Source organism: Silene latifolia, chromosome 7 (genome assembly GCF_048544455.1).
Source record: "Silene latifolia isolate original U9 population chromosome 7, ASM4854445v1, whole genome shotgun sequence".
Classification (NCBI taxonomy): Eukaryota; Viridiplantae; Streptophyta; class Magnoliopsida; order Caryophyllales; family Caryophyllaceae; genus Silene; species Silene latifolia.
Window position 1 is genome coordinate 5,341,973 of NC_133532.1, and position 23,995 is coordinate 5,365,967.

At 39.5% G+C, this 23,995-nt stretch overlaps 2 protein-coding genes and 1 pseudogene across 10 annotated transcripts; 1 reads left to right on the plus strand and 2 right to left on the minus strand.

Moving 5' to 3' along the window:
• Positions 1–673: 673 nt before the first annotated feature.
• Positions 674–15,853, minus strand: LOC141591472 (plant-specific TFIIB-related protein PTF2-like). 9 transcript variants are annotated; one of them, XR_012520907.1, is made up of 7 exons: positions 15,668–15,853; positions 15,297–15,377; positions 12,918–14,640; positions 12,090–12,165; positions 11,941–11,996; positions 8,608–11,848; positions 674–826 (listed from the first exon to the last, which is right to left on the minus strand). XR_012520907.1 is itself a non-coding variant. In XM_074411816.1 (3 exons), the coding sequence occupies exon 3, from the start codon at positions 14,636–14,638 to the stop codon at positions 12,971–12,973; it is 1,668 nt and encodes a 555-aa protein (XP_074267917.1). In that variant the 5' UTR covers positions 14,639–14,640; positions 15,297–15,377; positions 15,668–15,853; the 3' UTR covers positions 12,671–12,970. The 9 variants fall into 9 exon arrangements, 2 of the variants coding, with proteins under 2 accessions (XP_074267917.1, XP_074267918.1); XR_012520908.1 differs by having other exon boundaries at positions 8,608–11,989; XR_012520905.1 differs by having other exon boundaries at positions 8,608–11,996.
• On the plus strand, positions 7,609–8,450 carry LOC141593168 (pathogenesis-related protein 1A-like; annotated as a pseudogene).
• A 951-nt stretch (positions 15,854–16,804) lies between the features above and the next one.
• On the minus strand, positions 16,805–19,703 carry LOC141591473 (scarecrow-like protein 14). Its single transcript, XM_074411818.1, has 2 exons — positions 19,609–19,703; positions 16,805–19,241 (listed from the first exon to the last, which is right to left on the minus strand). Exons 1-2 carry the CDS (start codon positions 19,646–19,648, stop codon positions 17,116–17,118), a joined length of 2,166 nt encoding a protein of 721 aa, XP_074267919.1. The 5' UTR covers positions 19,649–19,703; the 3' UTR covers positions 16,805–17,115.
• Between the last annotated feature and the right edge of the window lie 4,292 nt (positions 19,704–23,995).

Consider the following 23,995-nt stretch of genomic DNA (forward strand, 5'->3'; position numbering starts at 1 on the left):
CCGAATTAACCCGTTCGATTTCACCCTCAAATAACGAGCTTTAACACATTTTTCACGATAAACCGAGTTTTGCGAATGCCGGTTTCGACACACCGCACTCCCAAATGTCTTCCGTTGGTGCTCAAACTTTGCGTGACCGCTTTATCTCGCCCCGAGGAACTTTCAATGTGATTTCGGAGAATTTTGTTCCGGGACCCCTAAATCCCGAAAAACCGTGTATTATACACTTCAATTTCAAGTAGTTTGGAAGGTCGTCGGACTCGTTTCTATTTCTCCCCGTTTTTCAATCACGCGTCCGAGCTCATTTCATGAATTAACCTGTTCGATTTCAGAATCAAATAACGAGCTTTAACAAATTTTTCACGATAATCCGAGTTTCGTTGAATCTTTCGGTTTGGCACACCGGCACCCCCAAATGTCTTTCGTTGGTGCTCAAACTTTGCGTGGCCGCTTTATCTGACCCGAGGAACTTTTTATGTGATTTCCGGAGAATTTTGTTCCGGGACCCCGGAATCCCGAAAAACTGTGTATACCAACTGTGACACCCCGCGATAAAGCGGAAAATATAACTAATAAATTAAAGCGTAAATTATTGAGTTTTTAAAAACTTTTAAATTACTAGATAAAGATTAACACGCGGGTGCCAAAGATGAAATGAAACAAATACATTAATAGGCCAAATTAGGTTATTACAACCCAAAGCTAGAAAGCGGGGAAAAGATATCCCACGAATAAACATATAAAGGGTTTCTAAACTAGCAACTAAGGTCCAAGGATTTAGTTCTCGCTAGCTCACACGTCTTCCCCACGTAAGCATATTCACCACCTGTCATTCATGTAAACATGAACGCCAGAGTCAGTGAGGAGTAACTCAAGGTTCTCCCAGCCACAATATGCCGAAATACAAGTAACAAACACTTAATTAAACATATTAATCATGAATCATATATGAACAATAAAGAACAAGAAGATATAATGAAAGTCATGATCAGACAGGCATAATACTTTCTTAATAGAATAGGCATGATAAATGAGAATAAATATGCAATCAAGGAAATAGAATAATCAAGTCAACTAACTCATATTGACTCGGCTCAACAAGTGTAAGACATATACTTAGTATGAACTCAAGACAAACCATCTAGACTCCAACCTCTTGGTAGGACGACGATCATAATACGGTACTAGTCTAAACCTGGATCCAGACTCTCGGGATGGACGACACCCGATTCGACAAACGATATACCAATCGTATCCAAGACTCGAAACATGGCACGCACTCGTAACCAAAGGTCGAGTAACCTCTAATCGGAAACATGGCATACACCCGTATCCAAAGGTCCAAAAAAAGGCGGAAGGATATCCTAGTTCGGAAACATGGCACGCACTCGTAACCAAAGGTCCGAAACAGGAAAGATAACCCAATCCGGAAACATGGCTCACACTCGTGACCAAAGGTCCGAAAGGGGTAAGGAGGAATGTCAAGTCGTCACACAATGTAAAACGTCACACTTGAGTCACAATAAGAGTAAGAATGATCATGCGAATATAAATGCAATAGAATGTCATATATCATGGAATTGCTAATGTCACATTCATACTTATGGCTTGCATCTCACCATAAGTACGGATGGGAACATTAAACCCGACGATCATATCGCAACTAGAGGGCTTATAGCTCACCTCTAGTATCCGATAGGACCAAGACTCTCACAACCAAACAATACAAGACATTATCAAGAATATGACTCTTCACAAATAACTGTTTAATAATAATAACTCATACTTGTCCTATATTAATAGATATTCCATTTTTAATTTAACATGCCGGTTAAATAAAATATAATAAATGATAATGAATAATTTATGTTATATGAAATATGCGGGATAAAATGTAACTAATAACAATTGGGTCACTCGTAATTCTACACCATCCTATGAGGTTGGCCCAATGACAAAGGAATATAAATTAGTCCAATTATAAGACAATAAACTATGGCCCAACAATAAAACATGTAAACCAACCCATTTATAAAACATGACACCAAGCTCAAATCACAAACACCATTACCATAAGGGAAAACAAAGGAAGTAAGACGACCTACTACAACCGTGACAAACTACCCGAGTCATCAACCGTGGTTAGCGTTACGCCCAACCAACTGGGGTCGGCATCACAGCTCACGGCTAGTTTCTGCCCGGCCTCCTCACAACCACCACAACTCACCCAAAACAACCCACATGTAAACCAAAAGACGGACATAAGAACAAGCTTGAGACGGATATTATACGTATATATATACACCCATCCAAGCCACTACCTAAGCCAAGCAGGCCACGGCCAGGCCAGGCAGCCGCTGCCCAGACCACACAGCACCACTCATCCCCCAAATAGCCACCAATACAACCCACGACTAGCTTTGGGTTATAATAACCCACGACTAGCTCCTATGACCACTTCAATTTCAGCCGTTCGGAAGGTCGTACCGGAACCTGTTTCTTTTTCTCCCTGTTTTTCAATCACGCGTCCGAGCTCATTTCAGGAATTAACCTGTATGATTTCAGCCTCAAATAACGAGCTTTAACACATTTTCACGATAATCCGAATTTCAAATAATCGTTTGGTTTGGGTACCCAAGACTCTCAAATGTCTTCCGTTGGTGCTCAAACTTTGCGTGGCCGCTTTATCTAACCCGAGGAACTTTCTATGTGATTTCCGGAGAATTTTGTTCCGTGACCCCGAAATCCCGAAAAACCGTGTATATACACTTCAATTTCAAATGTCGAAGGTCGTAACGGACCTGTTTCTTTTTCTCCCCGTTTTTCAATCACGCGTCCGAGCTCATTTCAGAATTTACTTGTTCGATTTCAAATTTCAAATAACGAGCTTTAACACATTTTTCACGATAATCCGAGTTTTGGTGAATTCTGTTTTGGCACACCTAAGACCCCCAAATGTCTTCCGTTGGTGCTCAAACTTAGGGTGGCCGCTTTATCGACCAAGAACTTTCTAAGTGATTTCCGAGAATTTTGTTCCGTGACCACTAATCCCGAAAAATCGTGTATTATACCCTTCAATTTCACTGTTCAAGGTCGACTCTGCTTTTTTCCCTGTTTTTCAATCACGCGTCCCACTCATTTCGGAATTAACATGTTCGATTTCAGCCTCAAATAACGAGCTTTAACACATTTTTCACGATAATCCGAGTTTTGGCGAATGCGGGTTGGCACACCTAAGCACCCCCAAATGTCTTCCGTTGGTGCTCAAACTTTGCGTGGCCGCTTTATCTGACATGAGGAACTTTCTATGTGATTTCCGGAGAATTTTGTTCCGGACCCCTAATCCCGAAAAACCGTGTATTATACACTTCAATTTCAGTTGGAAGGTCGTCGGGACCTGTTTCTTTTTCTCCTGTTTTTAATCACGCGTCCAACTCATTTCAGAATTAACCTGTTCGATTTAAGCCTCAAATAACGAGCTATAACACATTTTTCACGATAATCCGAGTTTCGGCGAATCTTTGGTTTGGGCACACCTAAGACACCCCAAAATGTCTTCCGTTGGTGCTCAAACTTTGTGTGGCCGCTTTATCTGACCCGATTAACTTTCTATGTGATTTCCGGAAAACTTTGTTCCGGACCCCGAATCCCGAAAACCGTGTATATACACTTCAATTTCAAATAGTTTGGAAGGTCGTCGGACCACTGTTTCTTTTTTTTCCTGTTTTTCAATCACGCGTCCGAGCTCATTTCAGGAATTTACCTGTTCGATTTCAACCTCAAATAACGAGCTTTAACACATTTTTCACGATAATCCGAGTTTTGGCGAATTGGTTTGGGCACACCGCATCCCCAAATGTCTTCCGTTGGTGCTCAAACTTTGCGTGGCCGCTTTATCGACCCGAGGAACTTTCTATGTGATTTCCGGAGAATTTTGTTCCGGACCCCGAAATCCCGAAAAACCGTGTATTATACACTTCAATTTCACTTTCGGAAGGTCGATCAAACCCTGTTTCTTTTTCTCGCTGTTTTTCAATCACGCGTCCGAGTTCATTTTAGGAATTAACCTATTCGATTTCAGATTCAAATAACGAGCTTTAACACATTTTTCACGATAATCCGAGTTTCGGCGAATCTTTGGTTTGTGGCACACCCAAGCACCCCAAATGTCTTCCCTTGATGCTCAAACTTTGCGTGTCCTCTTTATCTGACCCGAGGAACTTTCTATGTGATTTCCGGAGAATTTTGTTCCGGACTCCAGGAATCCCGAAAACCGTGTATTATACACTTCAATTTCACTATTCTAAGGTCGTACGACCCTTTTTCTTTTTCTCCCCCCGTTTTTTAATCACGCGTCCGAGCTCATTTCGAATTAACTGTTCGATTTCACCTCAAATAACGAGCTTTAACACATTTTTCACGATAATCCGAGTTTCGGCGAATCTTTGGTTTGTTGCACACCGCACACCCCAAATGTCTTCCGTTGGTGCTCAAACTTTGCGTGGCCGCTTTATCTGACCCGAGGAACTTTCTATGTGATTTCCGGAGAATTTTGTTCCGTGACCCCGGAATCCCGAAAAACCGTGTATATACACTTCAATTTCAGCCGTTCGAAAGGTCGTAACGGACCCAGATTCTTTTTGTCCCTGTTTTTCAATCACGCGTCCGAGCTTATTTCAGGAATTTACCTGTTCGATTACAGCCTCAAATAACGAGGTTTAACACATTTTTCGCGATAATCCGAGTTTTGGTGAATTCTGGTTTGTGGCACACCGACACCCCCAAATGTCTTCCGTTGGTGCTCAAACTTTGGGTGGCCGCTTTATCTGACCCGAGGAACTTTCTATGTGATTTCCGGAGAATTTTGTTCCGTGACCCCGGAATCCCGAAAAACCGTGTATTATACACTTCAATTTCAAAGTTCGGAAGGTCGTACCGGACCCTGTTTTTTTTCTCCCTGTTTTTCAATCACGCGTCCGAGCTCATTTCAGGAATTAACCTGTTCGATTTCAGCCTCAAATAACGAGCTTTAACACATTTTTCACGATAATCAAATTATCGGGGAATGCTGGTTTGTGGCACACCGGCACCCCCAAATGTCTTCCGTTGGTGCTCAAACTTTGCATGGCCGCTTTATCTGACATGAGGAACTTTCTATCTGATTTCCGGAGAATTTTGTTCCGGGACCCCGGAATCCCGAAAAACCGTGTATTATACACTTCAATTTCAGCCGTTCGGAAGGTCGTACCGGACCCTGTTTCTTTTTGTCCCTGTTTTTCAATCACGCTTCCGAGCTCATTTCAGGAATTAACATGTTCGATTTTAGTCTCAAATAACGAGCTTTAACACATTTTTCACGATAATCCGAGTTTCGCGAATCTTTGGTTTGGCACACCAAGACCCCCAAATGTCTTCCGTTGGTGCTCAAACTTTGCGTGGCCGCTTTATCTAACCTAAGGAACTTTCTATGTGATTTCCGGAGAATTTTGTTCCGGGAACCCGAATCCCGAAAACCGTGTATTATACACTTCAATTTCAAATTGTTCGGAAGGTCGATCGGACCACTGTTTCTTTTTGTCCCTGTTTTTCAATCACGCTTCCGAGCTCATTTCAGGAATTAACATGTTCGATTTTAGTCTCAAATAACGAGCTTTAACACATTTTTCACGATAATCCGAGTTTCGGCGAATGCTGGTTTGTGGCACACCGGCACCCCCAAATGTCTTCCGTTGGTTCTCAAACTTTGCGTGGCCGCTTTATCTGACCCGAGGAACTTTCTATGTGATTTCCGGAGAATTTTTTTCCGTGACCCTGGAATCCCGAAAAACCGTGTATTATACACTTTAATTTCAGCCGTTCGGAAGGTCGTACCGGACCCTGTTACTTTTTCTCCCTGTTTTTCAATCACGCCTCCGAGCTCATTTCAGGAATTAACCTGTTCGATTTCAGCCTCAAATAACGAGCATTAATCCATTTTTCACGATTATACGAGGTTCGACGAATGCTGGTTTATGGCATACCAACACCCCCAAATGTCTTCCGTTGCTACTCAAATTTTGCGTGGCCGCTTTATCTGACTCAATAAACTTTCTATATGATTTCCGGAGAATTTTATTCCTGGACCCTGGAATCCCGAAAAACCGTGTATAATACACTTCAATTTGAGACGTTCGGGAGGTCGTACCGGACTTGGTTTCTTTTTCTTCCGGTTTTTCAATCACGCGTCCGAGGTCATTTCAGGCATTAATCTATTCGATTCAGCTTCAAATAACGAGCATTAAACGTGCATTAATCCATTTTTCACGATTATCCGAGGTTCGACGAATGCTGGTTTATGGCATACCGGCACCCCCAAATGTCTTCCGTTGCTACTCAAATTTTGCGTGGCCGCTTTATCTGACTCAATAAACTTTCTATGTGATTTCCGGAGAATTTTGTTCCGGGACCCTGGAATTCCGAAAAATTGTGTATTGTACACTTCAATTTGAGCCTTTCGGGAGGTCCTACCGGACCCAGTTTCTTTTTCTCCCGGTTTTCCAATCACGCGTCCGAGGTCATTTCAGGAGTTAACCTTTTCGATTCAGCCTCAAATAACGAGCATTAATCCATTTTTCACGATTATCCGAGGTTCGACGAATGCTGGTTTATGGCATATCGGCACACCCCAAAATGTCTTCCGTTGCTACTCAAATTTTGCGGGGCCGCTTTATCTGACCCGAGGAACTTTCTATGTGATTTCTGGAGAATTTTGTTTCGGGACCCTGGAATCCCGAAAAACCGTGTATTATACACTTCAGTTTGAGCCGTTCGGGAGGTCGTACCGACCCGGTTTCTTTTTCTCCCGGTTTTTCAATCACGCGTCCGAGGTTATTTCAGGAGTTAATCTATTCGATTCAGCCTCAAATAACGAGCATTAATCCATTTTTCACGATTATCTGAGGTTCGACGAATGCTGGTTTATGGCATACCGACACCCCAAAATGTCTTCCGTTGCTACTCAAATTTTGCGTGGCCGCTTTATCTGACCTGATGAACTTTCTATGTGATTTCCGGAGAATTTTGTTTCGGGACATTGGAAACCCGAAAAACCTTGTATTATACACTTCAATTTGAGCCGTTCGAGAGGCTGTTCCGGATCGTGTTTCTTTTTCTCCCAGTTTTTCTACCACCTTGTCTAGGGTCGCTTCAGGAGTTACCCTATTTAATTTCAGTAACAAATAATAAGTATTAAGCCCATTTCAACGAGTGTTCGATTTAAGCCCGACACTGATTTATCCGACACCGAGAGCCTCAAATATCCTCTTTTGCTACTTATATTTTGTGAGCCTACTTTTTCTGACCCGAGAAATTATCCATGTGGATTACGGACATTTTTTGCTCCGGGAACTTAGAAACCCGAAAAACGGACATTATATACACTTCAATTTGAGCCGTTTGAGAGGCCATTCCGGATCGTGTTTAATTTTCTCCCGGTTTTTCTACCACGTGTCTATCGTCGTTTCAAGAGTTACCCTATTCAATTTGAGTACCAAACAATAAATATTAAACCAATTACAATGAGTATCCTATTTAAATCCGAGACCGGTTTATCGCACACTAGCAGCCTCAATGACCTCTATTGCTGGCATAATACACGGTTTTCAAGATTACAGGGTCCCGGAACAAAAATGTTCGTAAATCACACAGACGGTTTCTCAGGTCAAATAAAGCGGCTATACAGATTTTGAGTAGCAGCAGAGGACATTTGAGCGTTCCGGTATGAGATAAGAAAAAGAGATTGATACTTGTTATTTGGGGCTGAAATCTAATAAAACATACCTAATCCAAGGCTCGCTCTTTCTAATCATAACGCTTATCGTCATGAACCAACCCAAATCCACAGAAGCAAAGCTATCGAGCTCATAAAACAGTTCCTAGATGGGCACAATGCAGCAAGACAGCAAGTGGGGGTCCCACCTCTGAAGTGGCTAGATTTGCTGGGTATACTCCAGGATTTATTCGACAAAAGAAAGAAGAAAAGACTGCCAACTGATTCACTCTCCTAGTCTCCTGGTACTGTATTTGGGGAGAACTTGTACCCAAAAGATGCAGTTGCCAGGGGTGGGTGGCAGAAAAGCAGTGGTATAACTATCAGAACAACTCTACTCGTGTCTCGGGGATGAAGAGTGTGGTCACTACACCCAAGCCGTTTTGCGTGACACAAAACTAGTGGGTTGTGCTATGATCAAGTGTGATACAGGAGATATTTTCATTACCTGTGAGTACTACACTCGGCAATTATGACGGGGAAACGCCATACTAGACTCGCTCAGAAGTCAGAACCGTAATGTTTTTCATACTTGTCTACTGTTCCTTTACAGCTGAGTTATGTTACCCTTGGACATTCACCCCAGAGGAGTCCCACACTTGGACATTTACCGTAGCTTGTCACATACTTCTAACCGAGTCAAAGGAATATAGCGCCAAACTTTTATAACATCTGAACCTTAGTCAATTTAGTTCTTGCATTGAAAAAGTGATGAAACAGTGCAGCCAGCAATAATATGCAGCAATCACATAAAAGCAGCAGCCATAGATGACAAAGGTAAGAGAAAATTCGTGACTTACAAAAATCAGCAAGCAAAATGATCGTCCATCATGGATCAGAGGTCCAAGTTGCTTATACTGCACCAACATAACACGGAGATGTTCTACGGCCTGCATTTACAATAACCACCATAAAAATAACAATGTATAGAGATAGTCAGCTGCATAAACATTACAAGAGTATAAACAACGTCATCACAATGCAGCCATGCCTTCTCCACATACCACCACCAAAGCATATCATCACAAACCATTGTCCTCTCGTATAATACAGGCATGCATAACTACCAACAGGAGGATAGTTTCACCAGAAACACTGATTCTCCGCAGCATACAGAACAGGCCCTGATCAAATACCAACAGTGAAAGGCTGCATGTAATAGTCCCATTAGATAAGCAGTATCCAGCAGCATAACTGCGTACATTCCCAAACTTTATTGATCACCATATCCCCCTGAAATAAATCACTAGTTACCAATGATTTGAATTCAGATTTGACATGGCATTGGCTAAAACATAATTGATAGCTTTTCTTATTGTCAGGTTGACAATCTAGCTATACAGAGATCCTATTATTCCGGGAATGTTGACCTCTGTGAAGCGATCCTGCAAGCTTACTCTTTGTAAATTTCAAGCGTACGACAAAATATTTCCACACTCCTAATTGGAAACTCCTGTCTACACAATTAATTTCCTGCCACTAACAACAATATTATCCCATTGCGACAAATATATGATACAGTTACTTCAGGAACCTGAACCTGCTGTATTTCTGATCAAATAAAATCTTAACAGCAGCATTCTACAGAGTTATATTTAGAATAATCTCTAAAGATTAATGAACTTTTGTGGCAGAGGAGTAAAAAGTTGAGTTAGGCAGAGTAACACAATATAAGTAAAGTATATAACCATCAGAAACTCTTGACCAAAATCCTTCAGAAAGCACAAAAACAAACATCAAAATTATCAGTCACATCAATTCAGAATCTAAAGACAAAGACGGTCAAATAGTCACATTACCAGCTTAGCTGTTAATCTTCCATTTCTCGGCTTCCCATGGGTAGAAACAATGTAGAATGTTACTGAAAGAATCAGACGGCATTTGCACAGAACAGGAGAAAGTAATAATATGCCTCAAATTTAAAGGTACGGACTAAACGTTGCAGTTCTAATAAAGCCTAATGACAATGCCCAAGTAAAACAGTCCGCAAAGTAAACTTTAACACTCATACCTTAAAGCTACTCAGAGAAGCTTGACAAACAAGATCAGTACACCCCCATGCTCACCCACAGACCTAGCAATGCAAGGTTCAAGAAATTTCCAAAGCCTCTACCACATAAATCTCTTGCTCTCAATGACCACCCTTCCGCCGTATGGATGCAATGCCCATCTAGCAATGCAAGGCTCAAGACTATTTCCAAAGACTCATCCCTCTTATATATGTATGCCCATGTCAAGTCAATCATCAAACCAAGAACAACCAAACTCTTTATGCCATATGGCAATGGCTAGGGTAAGATGGTCATATGATAATGCTACACACACGCAATATATTGATGAAAACGAGCCAAAAGAACCTGACTTAAGCAACCTCACCCATACTCGAAATGACAAGATTAAAACTGACACAAATCCATAATGACATGACAGAAAAATGATACCAGGCAGTATAGCAAGCCATCAAGAGAGACATAAGTTACCATGACAAAGAGTAACCTTCAGCAACATCAAAAACGATTGCTAGAGATATGTTCTTTGATCTGTTTCACAATTTAAGATGATCTTAAGAAAGACCTGCTAGATGCAAGTTGGCTCAGGCCAAGTGACTCCTTGGCTGTACTACCAAACTAACCAACAACCATTCTAACAAGCAGACGCCCTATTGAGCAACACATGATCACTTCAAATTAGGTCGAATACCAACACAACTAACAACAAACATATACTGTGTCTCACTTTATAAATGGATAAAATGCAATCTAATAAAAATAACTCAAATCTCAAATTTCATAAACTAGACCTGATTATAGGAATCAATCAGAGTAAGTTAACCATAAGATGGTTGACCTTAAGATCTATGTCTGAAACATCAACACTAACTCCTAAAAAATCATAGTATACTATCTCCTTCGCCATCTTTTACAAAAATTCAACAAATTATAGTTTTTTAAAAAACTGTTTATATCTAATTTGAGATAACAACGATAAAACAGCAACAAAAGGATAACATTCAACACAAAATGAGACCAAAATAGAAAGAACCGTGCCTTTGAGAAAAAGGAAAATCTACTGAAAATGCGATTGAATCACCAGCACCAACACTAACCGTCTAAAGCCTTGATAACGAAATACATTTTCTTCCCATTCAAACCCTCATACTACCTAGCTAGCAATTGTCTCTTCGTCGAAAATCTCACTCTTTGCTATACTTCTTCAACACCGTCTCTTCTAAAAAAGCAAAAGCAAATTAAGATTGAAATAAAACGTAACTGAAATGAGAAAAAAGGAAGGAATAAGAAAAATTTGCAAAATGATAGATTTATGACATCTAAAAACAGTTGGTAAGATAGTTCTTCATCGAGCCTTGGGGATTACGCGTCGAAGGCGCACATTAATTTATTTCTCCCAAAAAAAATTGTAACATGAACCCACGTGCTACTACTTGCCACTGCATTTAGGTATCATAGATTCCAACCACAAGATCCACGTTAATTGCAGAGGATGAAATGTAACTTACATACCTATCTTGAAACCAAGATCACGCGGTGGTTCAGTTCTGAAATTGGACAACATTATCTCTACTCCCTCACACACAACAACCCATCCACCAAACCTCCATTTCTACTCCCAAGGTGCCATGACTAGTCAGTCAAAGCCAGCTAAAATATGTTACAATATGTTTTCGTACGATGACGGATTTCGGGGTGGCAGACAGTAAGCTTGCCAAATAGCCCTTCCAATAACAATGCAACTCAGTTCAGGACACTTGAGAAAATTCAGACTCAACTAAGGAAAATTCAAAAGAAATTACACGATCTACATTAAGTCACCTAAAAAAGAAAGCTCCAAGACTAACCTTCAAGAAGAACTTGTTGAGGGCAAGAATATTTTAAATAATACGAAATAAAATTAATCGATCCATAAATATACAAAACATCACAATCTCATGCATCAGAATGACAATTATAATCATAAACAGACAAAAAAGAGAAGATAATTCACCTTCAAAGATCAATTTCACGGTTTTTTTTAATCAAAATCCTACATCAAATTCGACCAAATTTTGGACTTAGAATCAGGAAATTCACATCCGCAAACTCCAAGTAACTAGTCAATTGATGAAAACAAAAAACCTGATCATATCCAGAACACAAAGCATGAGATGAAGTTATCCGACAGCAACTGCATTCTAAACAATCATAATCATAATAGATTCAATCATCATCATCATCATCATAATTGATGAAACAACGCACAAATTCGTAAGGAAAAAGAACCTCACCTGGAGATGAAATGCAGTTATGTTCCCGAGTTTAGCTGAGTCAGGTCGGGAGTACCAGTTAACTCTGATTCCTTACCTACGAATGTACGATTATGTTCATGGGGATGATTATAGGGGATTTTGAGTCGAGTACTGTTAAAACAGCCAGGCACACCATAATAAAAGGAGAGGAAAAGAGAGCAAACAAGCAAGGGAGTGGCGGGAAAGGGTGGGCAAGTGGGTGTTGGCGGGGTGGGAAACTTAGTGTGCTAATATACTTGGGCACAGGGACAGAAGAAAATTAGCAGCAGAAGTATATAAAGTAACGCGCAAGATAGTGAAGCACTATTGCTAGCTACAGTACAGGAAGTTTCTTCTTTTAAAGGAGTGTAGATACTCCATATTTAAGTGCAAACGAACTTTCAACACCGATGAAGCAACTCCCATGTATAGAACCACGAACAAAAATTATATTCATATTCATCAATGCAAAGAAGCAAGGGAGTGGCAGGAAAGGATGGGCAAGTGGGTGCTGGTGGGGTGGGAAATTTAGTGTCCTAATATACTTGGGCACAGGAACAGATGGAAATTAGCAGCAGAAGTAGAAAGTAACGCGCAAGATAGTGAAGCACTATTGCTAGCAGTACAGGAAGTTTCTTCTTTTAAAGGAGTGTAGATACCCCAGATTCCAGTTCAAACAAACTTTCAGCACCGATGAAGCAACTCGCGTGTATAGAACCACGGGACAAAAAATTATATTCACATATTCATCAATTGTTAAGAGTAAAAAAAATACCACTCATCATCTATAAAAAAATATTCCGCTTCCTATACATCACCGAAATTTACCTGAACCGATAACTGATTCTTAATGCCAAGTACCACATCGATACTTGAATGTATTATTCAGATCCTTTAAAAACATGTAGGCCGAGCAAGGCTTTGTAATGGCCCTTTTCAATTTCCTCCTCCTTTACTTTATGTAGCAAAAGCGTCTCGATGATAAAATCTTCCCAATCGATAATATCATGTGGCTCCTCTTTCTTCGTACGTCTACTTTTACTTTTTCTCTTCTTATGATGAATAACATTTTCGGATACACACATATCACTACTGCTTTCAATTCCACTACACAAACCATCGTCAGTTGAAGGGAAACGAATGTTATTAATGCGCATCTTAGCTGCTCCAATCTTTTCTCTTCTCTTCTTAACTGCCAGGCAACCGCGAATATAAGATGGTGGAAGTGCATCCAAACCAACATCTTTCTCCTCTAACTGCTTCAAGAAGAGCTTTTCAAACAACTCTGATTCCCCACTCCACCATTCATTATGAAGATCAAGGTCATTATGTTCATCTTCATAATTATGGACTTCATCCCTATTAGTAATTCTATTACTTGCAAACTCGGCCTTGAACTTGGAATAGAGTTTTGCTAAATTTTCATATGAGGCCTTAAGATCCTTCAAGTCGCCATTACAAGAATAGCAACCATGAGCCTCACCATCAGGCTGTAAACCATTTTCAACACCACTACCACCAATATCGATCTTGTGTCCTGCATCCCCGTCAAAAAGGTCCCTAAGATCATTATTAGAATCAAATTCACCAAGTCTATTGCCAGACCTTGTTTTCTTATGATCTTCCCTATGTGCATCACCAAAATCTCCCAAACCATTCCCATGACCTCTCTTCTTTGAACTCCCCATGGATTTCATCTCCATATACTTTATTACAGATGGTGCATGCCTCATAATATTCTTGAGATTAATATCATTTCCCCAAGGCAATCCTTTTGCCACCTCCACAAGTGCTTCCCGGAGCTCCTTGTACCTCAACTTACATGTCGCTATCCCCACATTAACTTCTTTAGCTACCTCCTCAATCCTCACCTTAAATCCATTCAACTCGGCCACAAAAAATAATACTGCCACGACGACTGGCCCTGGCCGTCTTCCGGTAGTCAACCACCACTTTATACAGCATTGGACCACAAAATTCCCATGCTTCACCATAACCTCAACCTTCTCCTTGTCAACCTCTTTAAACCCAGAAAACATACGGATCGTCCTCTCCAACAACCCAACAACATCAAATTCAGGTAACTCTAACCCTAAAAAATCGACCACCCTTCCTACCATCCTCCCCATCTCATACAAGTCACTCCCCACAACATCACATACCCCATCAATAGTCAAAACCTTATTTTTCTGTCTCATAACAATATAACAACAAGCACCAACCAAGACACTAAACCAATTGCCTAAACCATACTCGCCATCCGTCACCTTGTTGACCATGTCTTTAACCTCCCAAGCCCGATCTAATAAATCTAGGTGGTACGCAATGTCCTCGATGATATTGTTGGAGTGGTAGAATTTGCGGTCTTTGTAAGTGTAATCGTGGGCTGAACCGGTGGTGCCAGGGGTAACAAAATTTCCTCCGCCGTCGCCAAATTGGTGGTGGAAGTTGGTGAAGTCTTGGACAACTCCACAAGAGGAACAAACAGTATCTCCAGTGACATCATTGGTTACCAAAGTCTTATTCTTGCACCTCTTGCACACTGCCATTACTGAGACAAAACAGTGTTTCAGATTTTAGGCACCAATTTGATCATACAAACTACCCATTAACCTCAAAATCGAAAACTTATCATACCAGATGGACAAACAAGCATACAATCTCTAATTAAGTATCAGAATTAAAACACAAATCATCCAAAATATAGTACTAACTCGATTTATGAAAGGAGAATTGTCGAAGATGAATCAACATAACAATTACAAATTATCAAAATATACAAACTTGCGATTATGATTTAAGCAACAGGGTTAATGAGTATTAGCCATTAGGGCTTCAATTTTTTTCATTTTTTTTTCACAAATTGTTCTCTAAGACCTATTTTTTAGCCACTAGGGCTAAAAAAATATACACAAAGAGAAGAAAAAATTTAAATTTGATTACATAAATTTTATCGTCTACATTACATACTTCCTCTATTTTTCTTTATCTTCCCATTTCTCTATTATAGTGTGAGGAGTATTTTATTGAAATGGGAAGATACAAAGAAAACGGATGAAGTATTAATTTGTAACAATGGCAAAGATGATGAAGAAGGTTTATGTGACTTCCTTTACCCCAATAGTCTAGAATACTTTTACTCTTCATCTTAACAAAGGAAGAAACCAACAATTACTGAGCATAATTGAATTAGGGTGCAAACTTTACCAAAATCACCAACAAGGCAACAACTGAAGTCAAGTATGAAGCTACCAAAATCCCTTGTATATACCTTTGTAATCAATTAAGCTGAAATCAGAAATCGATACGAAATCAATTAGGGGAAAGCTATCAACTCAAATCAATTGTGTTTTTGATTTCAGCTATTGGATTTATGATTAGCATAATGGAACTATACCATATATAAAAGCTACCAAATGATTATTGGATACTAGTATTGGATTTATAAGAAATCAATTCATTATCAAGTGAAAATAACATAAGCAGATCAGCAATTGGGGGAAAAAATTAGGAAATTAGGGTTTGGGGAAATTGGGGAAAACAATTTGAGAAGAGGCAGGAAAGAGTGAAGGACTTACGTAATAATCTTGTAGTACTGATGACGACTCATCAGTCGTCGCCGGTGACGCGGTGGTTGTTGCAGCACCGGATCCCGGTGGACGGTGGTGCCGTGATGGTTGACGGTGACTGGTCGCGGTTGAAAGAGAGAGATGGAGGTTTCCGGTTGGCCCATGGTTTTTTTTTTGTTTTGATTCTAACTAATATTGTTGGGCTTATTCTTCTATTCGACCCGTCCTGGTTATAGGGGTAAACCTGATAAACGGGTCATTAGACTCGGTTTTGGACGGGTTAAATCAGATCGGTTTAAATTGGGGTTGACTGTAATTTCGGTTTCGGTTCGATTTCGATTAGCCACTTTAATCGATTTGTATTATTCGAGTCGCATGCAGTTCAGGTCGGGTCAATATTAGTTCAGTTGGATGCTGAGGGTTTCTCCACCGCCAACTCAACGTCCTCGTCGCCTGCAACTATGTGGCGGGTAAGAATCGAACCTCAACTTTATAATTAGAGTAAGAGCGCTCTTACCACTCGAGCTAACTCTTATTCTTTATAATCTCTTTTATTGCTATCATTAAATGAGGTGTACAAGATATTGTAAAGCCACTATACACCATACAATGGTCTTAGAAAATGATTTTCACAAGTATTTTCTAGTTCCCGTAGCATAACTTTTTTTGAATTTAGCGGAGTATATTAAATACGGAGTACATAATTATTTTTGTATAATACACCACTGAACAGACATGAACAATGAAGTCCCATAGCCCATAAGATGTGCAAGAAGTTAACATTAATTCAGTAAACTCTAAAATGTACTCCCTCCATTCAACTCCACTTTACAAGTATTCTATTTCCGTCCATTCAACTCCACTTTACAAGTTTCCTTATTTGGACATGTAAAAGACCTTTATATCCTTATTGAAAATCTATATTTACAAAAAATGTCATTCATACCCCACACAAATCCACCATAAAACTCACCTTTATATTTTTTTAATATCTTTAACCCCACCATTCCCTTTCCATATGTACTTTTAATAGTTTTTTTAATCCGTTTCTTAATACCCGCGCAAAAAGCATAGTTGCAAAGTGGAGTTGAATGGAGGAAGTAGCATACTAGCATCACAACTTTACACATACAGAAACACTTAATATTATCCGGTGGCACGATCTCATTTTCCGATCATAATCAAAACCCATAGCTAATACACACATTGTTACAGACTTGCATCCCAGCAATTAGTCGTCGACTCGTCGCCCATCTAACTAACATTTTAAATGGGAGCCAGAAGAACAATTTTGATGTTGACGAGATATGAACTCAAACGTTTTAGGTTATCACCAATTCCAGGTTACAGTAAACAGTAAACCAAATCTTCAGAATATAACATGTTCCTTACGAGTCGAGATTCTTCATATCCTGCAGCCATGAGACAGGCAAAATTATAGTAAGCATCCAGATAATCTAGGCAGGAACCCAAGCTGAGATTGCATGGATAATCCGGCCCTTCCACCCGAGTAAAATCCATTGACCATCAACATCAATGACGAAATCTCTATGATAGTTCCCTTTAGCCTTGCTCCTCAGTTTAGCCAAAACCTCTAGGTCCAAACAATGCTGCCTAAACCCAACTCTAATGTTCCGCGTCTGCCACTGTTTGTATGTCTCAGGCCTTTCAACCCTCTCAGTACCTTCACAGGCCACAACATTCATGATCTCCCTTCCGTATAACTCCTTTTCAAACAAAACCCGTTCTGGATCTTTTCTACTAGCATTGGCTTCAAACATGTCAAATAGGGTTGAGTAATGGAAGAGAGCCTCTCTGAAACGCGTGACAAAGAAGGGAGAGTTATAAGACCCGTTTACAACTCCGTGAAGGAAGATGTCAGGTTTTATCCTTCTCACCAAGTTGAGGACTGCATTCCTTGGGCTATCGACCATTATTGTCTCATCAAGGAGGTTCTTGAACCGGAAGAGACAGTTGACAATGATAATTCCGTCATTTTCTAACTTGAGGTCTTCAAGCGTGATTGTTTCCCATCTCTGCGCAATGGCATGATATTCAAAGGGTACATTGAATTTTCGGCAATAATTTGCCAAACGAACCCCTGTTGTCTCGACTCTCTCTGATGGTCGAAACCCTGGTTGAGGAAGATCAATCCCAGTAATACACAGTTTAGGCGGTCCACCAGGTCGTTCTGAAAGGCCTTGAATGAGGAGAGGCCATTGGAAACCATAGAGAATGCCAAAATCTATGATATGGAGCTTTGACTTGTTTTCGACAGCTTTCAGAATGCTATGATTAGCAAACCCAATGGATATTCTCTTAAATGGACAAATACAATAGAACAACTGATACGCTTTTATCATATCAGCAGCCGTCGTCCTCTTGGAACTCAGAGAGGTATAAATCTGTGCGCCAGTACCCGCTAATCGAGCTTCCAGAGCATTACCAAAATAATAGGCCAACCTTTGAGACCCATCACCGTCACTGGAGGAATGCTTTCTAATCTGCTTCAACAATTCATCACTCGTTCTACGATCATCAGATGCAATAGATTCAGCGCACAGTATCAACAGCGTCCTTAAATCCACAGCTTGATTCTTACTATCATCCAGCTTGCTTGGACCTGGTGTTTGGCCCGACCCTTCCTTGGAGTCGAAGCGCATGGTGCAAGTACCCTCTTGTTCTGTAGGCTGGCACAGCAAAACCCTATCAAACATATCAGACAACTCAGCCTCTTCAGTGGAAACAGCAGATTGCTTGTTACTCCTGTCTTCATCAAACTCGTCCTCCTCACGAGAATGAATCTTTGTCCCGACAGACCCATCTGGCGCAAATTCATCCTCTTCATTCTTCACCAGAGGGATTGCAGCGTCCTCCGTTTCATCCGGGAAATCCATGTTCTCAATGTCAATAACGATATTATTACTCTTTGGCAAGAACTTACTAGCCTCCTCCATTCCCTTCTGAAATTGCATCATCAAATCTTCAGTAAATACATTATTTTCCGCTGGTAAACCAAACGAGGTACTATCTAAAACACTTCCTGAACCAAATAACGTCTGAGAATGTTGCGAATATGACTCAACAGGAGCTGTTTGATCAAACAAGGAATCATGTCCCTCACTAGTACTCAAACCATTAGCCGAAATCAAAGAATGACCTCCCGAGCTATCCACAAAACCGCTTATAATAGGGTCGTTAGTCCCTACAGCGTCACTAAACTGTCTTTGGGAAACTTGCAGGGATAGAGACTCATGGAACATACAGGGTTTTTGATCCATATCCTCTTCCATGAGTATTTCACTAATGTACTTCAGAACATTATCAGAATCAGAATCATTATCCTCAGATACTTCCACCCCCAACCCCTGGCCAACCTTCGAATACGAACCCGAATCATACTGTGTTGGGTCAGCTGATGGGCTTGGTAGATTCAGTGAACTAAGATCTTCAGATTGGTCTTTATAATTGAACAAATTAACATAATTTAAGGTTTCATCAAAACCAGGGTTATCAGAATGCTGTTCATTTACAGAATTATCAGTAAAGTTCCCAGATTTTGAACCCATGATTACTCCTGCTCCTAAATTGCACAAAACAAATTACGGAATAAGGCAGCCTTACACAAGAATTTGTATAAAACGGTATTTTTTACCGCTTTTAAACAGTTTAAAGTTTAAACCAATATAGTGATCCGTATTACACAATATTAGTGTAAAACCGCTTCACAAGAGACTAATAGGTAGGTCAACAGACAAAGTTACACATTTTCCAAACCCTAACCAATCAAAAACCTGTAGATTACAGAATTGACAACACAGTAATATTCTTGCAGAATCAATAAAATTTATGAGAAACCCAGTTTAAACTAAGATATGTTAAGGTGATCAATGAATAAAAGGGAGCAACTTGCTAAAGATTTGAATGGTAATAAAGAAAACAAAAAATACCTTGAAATAGAGGGGAAAATGATGAGTGAGCAATGAGCATTAAGCAAGAGAAAAGGTTGATGTGATTATCACTTGAAGTGCTAGTTATATATACTCATTATAAAATAAGTGACGGAGCCAGTATTCGAGGTTAGGAAAAGTATTTCAATCGACTGAACGAGTTATGCTTGGACCTGGCAAAACGGGTCAACGGGTCGGGTTCGGGTCGGGCCAATTCGGGTCGGGTTAATTCGGGTCGGGACGGGTCTTTTCGGGTTTCGGGTCTATGTCGGGTTTGTTGTCGGGTCTGTTTCGGGTCAAGCGGGTCGGGTCATTTTGGGTCGGGTCATTTTCGGGTTAATGAATAATAGAGAAATAGTCATTTCAAGTCTTTTCGGTTCAATTAGAGTTATATTTTGTCGGGTCATTTTCGGGTTTAGTGGTTCTAGATCGGGTCATTTTCGGGTCGGGCCAGTACGGGTCAAGAAAGCTCGGGTCATGTTCGGGTCGGGTCGGGTCAATTCGGGTTTTCGGGTCACATTTGGGTGATTTAGTTCGGGTCACTTCAGGTCTTGGGTCAGCTTTTTCGGGTCGGGTCAATCGGGTCGGGTTGCTTTTGCCAGGTCTATGCTAAAAGAAAAACTGAGCAAAAAATATCGAAAATTTTAAGATTTATGGTATCCTGCTAGCTAATAGGAATATTTATAATACTTGAGCCTCAACCATCACCTTAAGGTTTTGGTTGAGATGGTTCATTTATCATGGTATCAGAGCCAGAAATTCGAAGTGGAATTTCAACACACGGTACGGGAGAGCCGGTGCACAACCAACCACTCTTCAAGCCCAATGGGCATTTGAGTGAGGGAGCGTAATAGGAATATTTATAATAGTTGAGCCTCAACCATCACCTTAAGGTTTTGGTTGAGATGGTTCATCTATCACTAGCCCCCCTAAATCTACCAGGCACGAGTCCATTTCCCTCATTCGGTTTTATACTCTAACACGCTCACTCATTTGAAGTGTGGATGCAACTGCAGGTCTCTCTATATTTTGTGTTTAACATTTCATTTAGAATTGTGCAAGGAGACCGTCTAATGAGTTTGAGAGGCCCTAAACTAAATACCAAAATAAGGCCCCGAAAATATAAGAAATTGTATTATGTATTATACATTCCGTTCAAATCAATATAAAAAATTGAATTTTTATAAGATATTAATATAGATCATGAGGCCCTTTTATGTTATGAGCCCTGGTTCTAAGAACCTCTTCAAACCCCTTTTTAGATTGTCCAGGAAATGCGGGTGGTAACATTTGAATTTGTGACCTTTCAGTTACACGACTCTAATAATCTAATACTCCCTCTGTCCCGGTCATTTGTTGTCCTTTTTCATTTTTGGGTGTCTCAGTCATTTGTTATCCTTTCTATTTTAAGAATGAACTTGATGAGTAATTTGATCATTCCCATTCAATTTGTTCCACTTGTCATTTAGTAATTGGTCTTTTCCTCATTTCTTGGTCTTTGTGCCAAAACGAAAGGACAACAATTGACCGTGACGGAGGGAGTACCATATTAAAAAAAATCATGTCAATAAAGTTTAAGTTGATAATTAGAATTTCAAGATCGATTTTATACTCTACCGGATATAACAAGGTCGTTAGAACTTTGAAATCTCGATAGCAATATTATAACAAGGTCGTTTTCTCAACTCCCACCAAATGCTTTAATTTGTCGTTGCATGTCTACAACTTTGACGCATTCAAAATAAGTGTGACGTTTATTATAAAGTATTCCCTCCATTCAACAATTATCACCCCATTTCTCTAATAAATAGGAGGAGTATTATATTGAAGTGGGGTGATAAAAGTTGAATGGAGGGAGTAAATAAGTTAGGTTTAGTGTTCATGTTCTTTGAAAACTTTATGTATTACTTCGTATATTATAAGAAGATGCTATCAAAAAAAAAATAATAATAATAATAATAATTTATAAGAAGATGATGAATTAAAGATAGGATATCAACCATTGAGTATACAACAATGTTGACTCAAGTTAACAATATTCTCGTCACGGTCTTTGATTCCTTAATAAACTAAGTTTTCATTTGTTTATGATGGAGTGACAATGAAAGTTCCACAAATCGGCTAAGGGACCTTACATTTTGGTTTTTTTTTTCTCAACTTTAGCTATGTTCTTTTCGGTTGAAAGAAGTTGAAATGAACTTAACTCAATTAAATGAAGCTAAGCTAAATTAAGAGTTAATTTGAATAGAACTTAGTTGAACTGAGCTAAGCTGAAATAAATAGAGCATGATTATAAATGCGACTCACTAGAGTAATATCTTTCTAAATTGTTAGAAGAGAAGTTCGGAAAAGACCCGATATAGATTAGTAATGCCCCTCTAGTTTAGATTGAAATGGGCTGAAAATTTCACCTTTTTCGTCATGAGGCCCACCAATATACATTGATATAAGCCCATATGACCTTTACTTTCGCAGTACTCACCCAACACCTTATGATTTGCTGACCCATGGGCCTATTAAAAGAACATTTGTACTTCTTGTAGCAAATAATCATGTCTAGAGCTGGCAAGTTCAGCCGATTCGAGTGACTCAATTCGAACCCAAGCAAACTCGATCCAACAGATCCCGAAAATAATGCAAATCGAAATTGTTCCAATCCGATGATGACCTGTAACCCGATACAATCCAATAATCAATGAGCCGACCCGACTCGGCCCGGTATTGACCCTATTAAAGTTATGACTCGACAATTATTAAACTTAATATTGATCGAATGTAAGTAGTATAGTGTTTAGTTTGATACGTTTGACTTAATAGTGCAGTAACTAACTCAAATAATGGTCAAAAAACTAATTATAATGGTTAAAAATTGAAGTAATGCGATCAAATAACTAGACCCGGCCGAAATCCGACCCGACCCGACTCCCAATCGATGCGAAAGGGTAGGCTGACCCCATGACATGACCCGACTTGGCTCAACCCAAACCCGGCCCGATTGACCCGATCGCCATCTCTATTCAGGTCATAAACCATAATTAATGATTTTCTATGAGAATCAAATGTCAATCAAAAATACTTGCATAAAATCATCTTATACAAGAGTGATTGTAAAACTTGATCTTATTTTACTTAACTGCTTATGTAAGAGTAGTTTACCAATTACTTTTATGAGATTATTTAGGTAAATATAATGCGGTTTTACATTGATGTATTGTTGAATATCCTTACAAGAGACTTTGACACCGAAAATTGAGATTTGTTTTATCATATATATGTCATTTTAGCGAGGCATTTATTTACTTTCTGACGTTTCTCCAAATATATTTAAGCAAATGTTGTTAAAGTGTACTTTTTTTTTTCAATTTCTTTGTATATAATTTTTTATGTATTTGAAAGTAACTATATTTATCAATATATTATTAAATAAATTAATCACTATCATGAAAGACTAATGATAGATGATGTAAACTAAAGTAGTTGATGAGATTAGAGCTGGCAAACAATGACACGACACGAAAACACGACACGAATTTAACGGGTTTGGGTTGAGGCTTAATGACCCATTTATGTAAGTGGGTCGACACGAACACGACACGATATTTAATTGGGTTGGGTTTGGGTTGAGCTCTCTAAACACGAACCCGACACGAAAGATCTGCTTACTAAATTAATCCTAATTTTTCTTGATCTTTCATCACATAAATATACTTAAACTTTCCAAATATGGACAAGACACGAAAACACGACCCGAACCCGACACGAAATTAATGGGTTAGGGTTGAGGCTTGATGACCCATTTATGTAAGTGGGTCGACACGAACACGACACGAAATTTAATTGGGTCGGGTTTGGGTTGGAGGGTCTGTGACCCGTTTACATGTGACACGAACACGAACCCGACACGACCCGATCTGTTTGTCAGGTCTAGATGAGATAGCTCACATGTGTTGTCAAGGGCCACAAACAAATGGATAAACCCACATGGACCATGACATAAACCTCTAAGGCCCACCTCACTAGTTTTGTGGCCCATATTGATAAATTAATTAAATAGAACATAAAATTCAATGCACAAAATTTCAACTTCACATTTAAGATAAGATATTAAAAAAAGTTTGACAAAAAATGGACAAGAGAAAATCCCTATATAATAGCCACAAAAAGACATTAAGATTGTACAGTAATAAATAATTCCTATTTCTACTTCAATTATTGAATTTCCCTACTCATCTAGATATAGTGACTATAATAATAGGGAATATGTAGCTTTTTGCGATTGCAAATTTTGATGTGATTTGTGTGGCTAAAACCGGTTTTTAATATAACTTTTAGCGAAAGAATTACTTCAAAATAAATGCATATCCTGTTATAATAGCAAATAACCCAT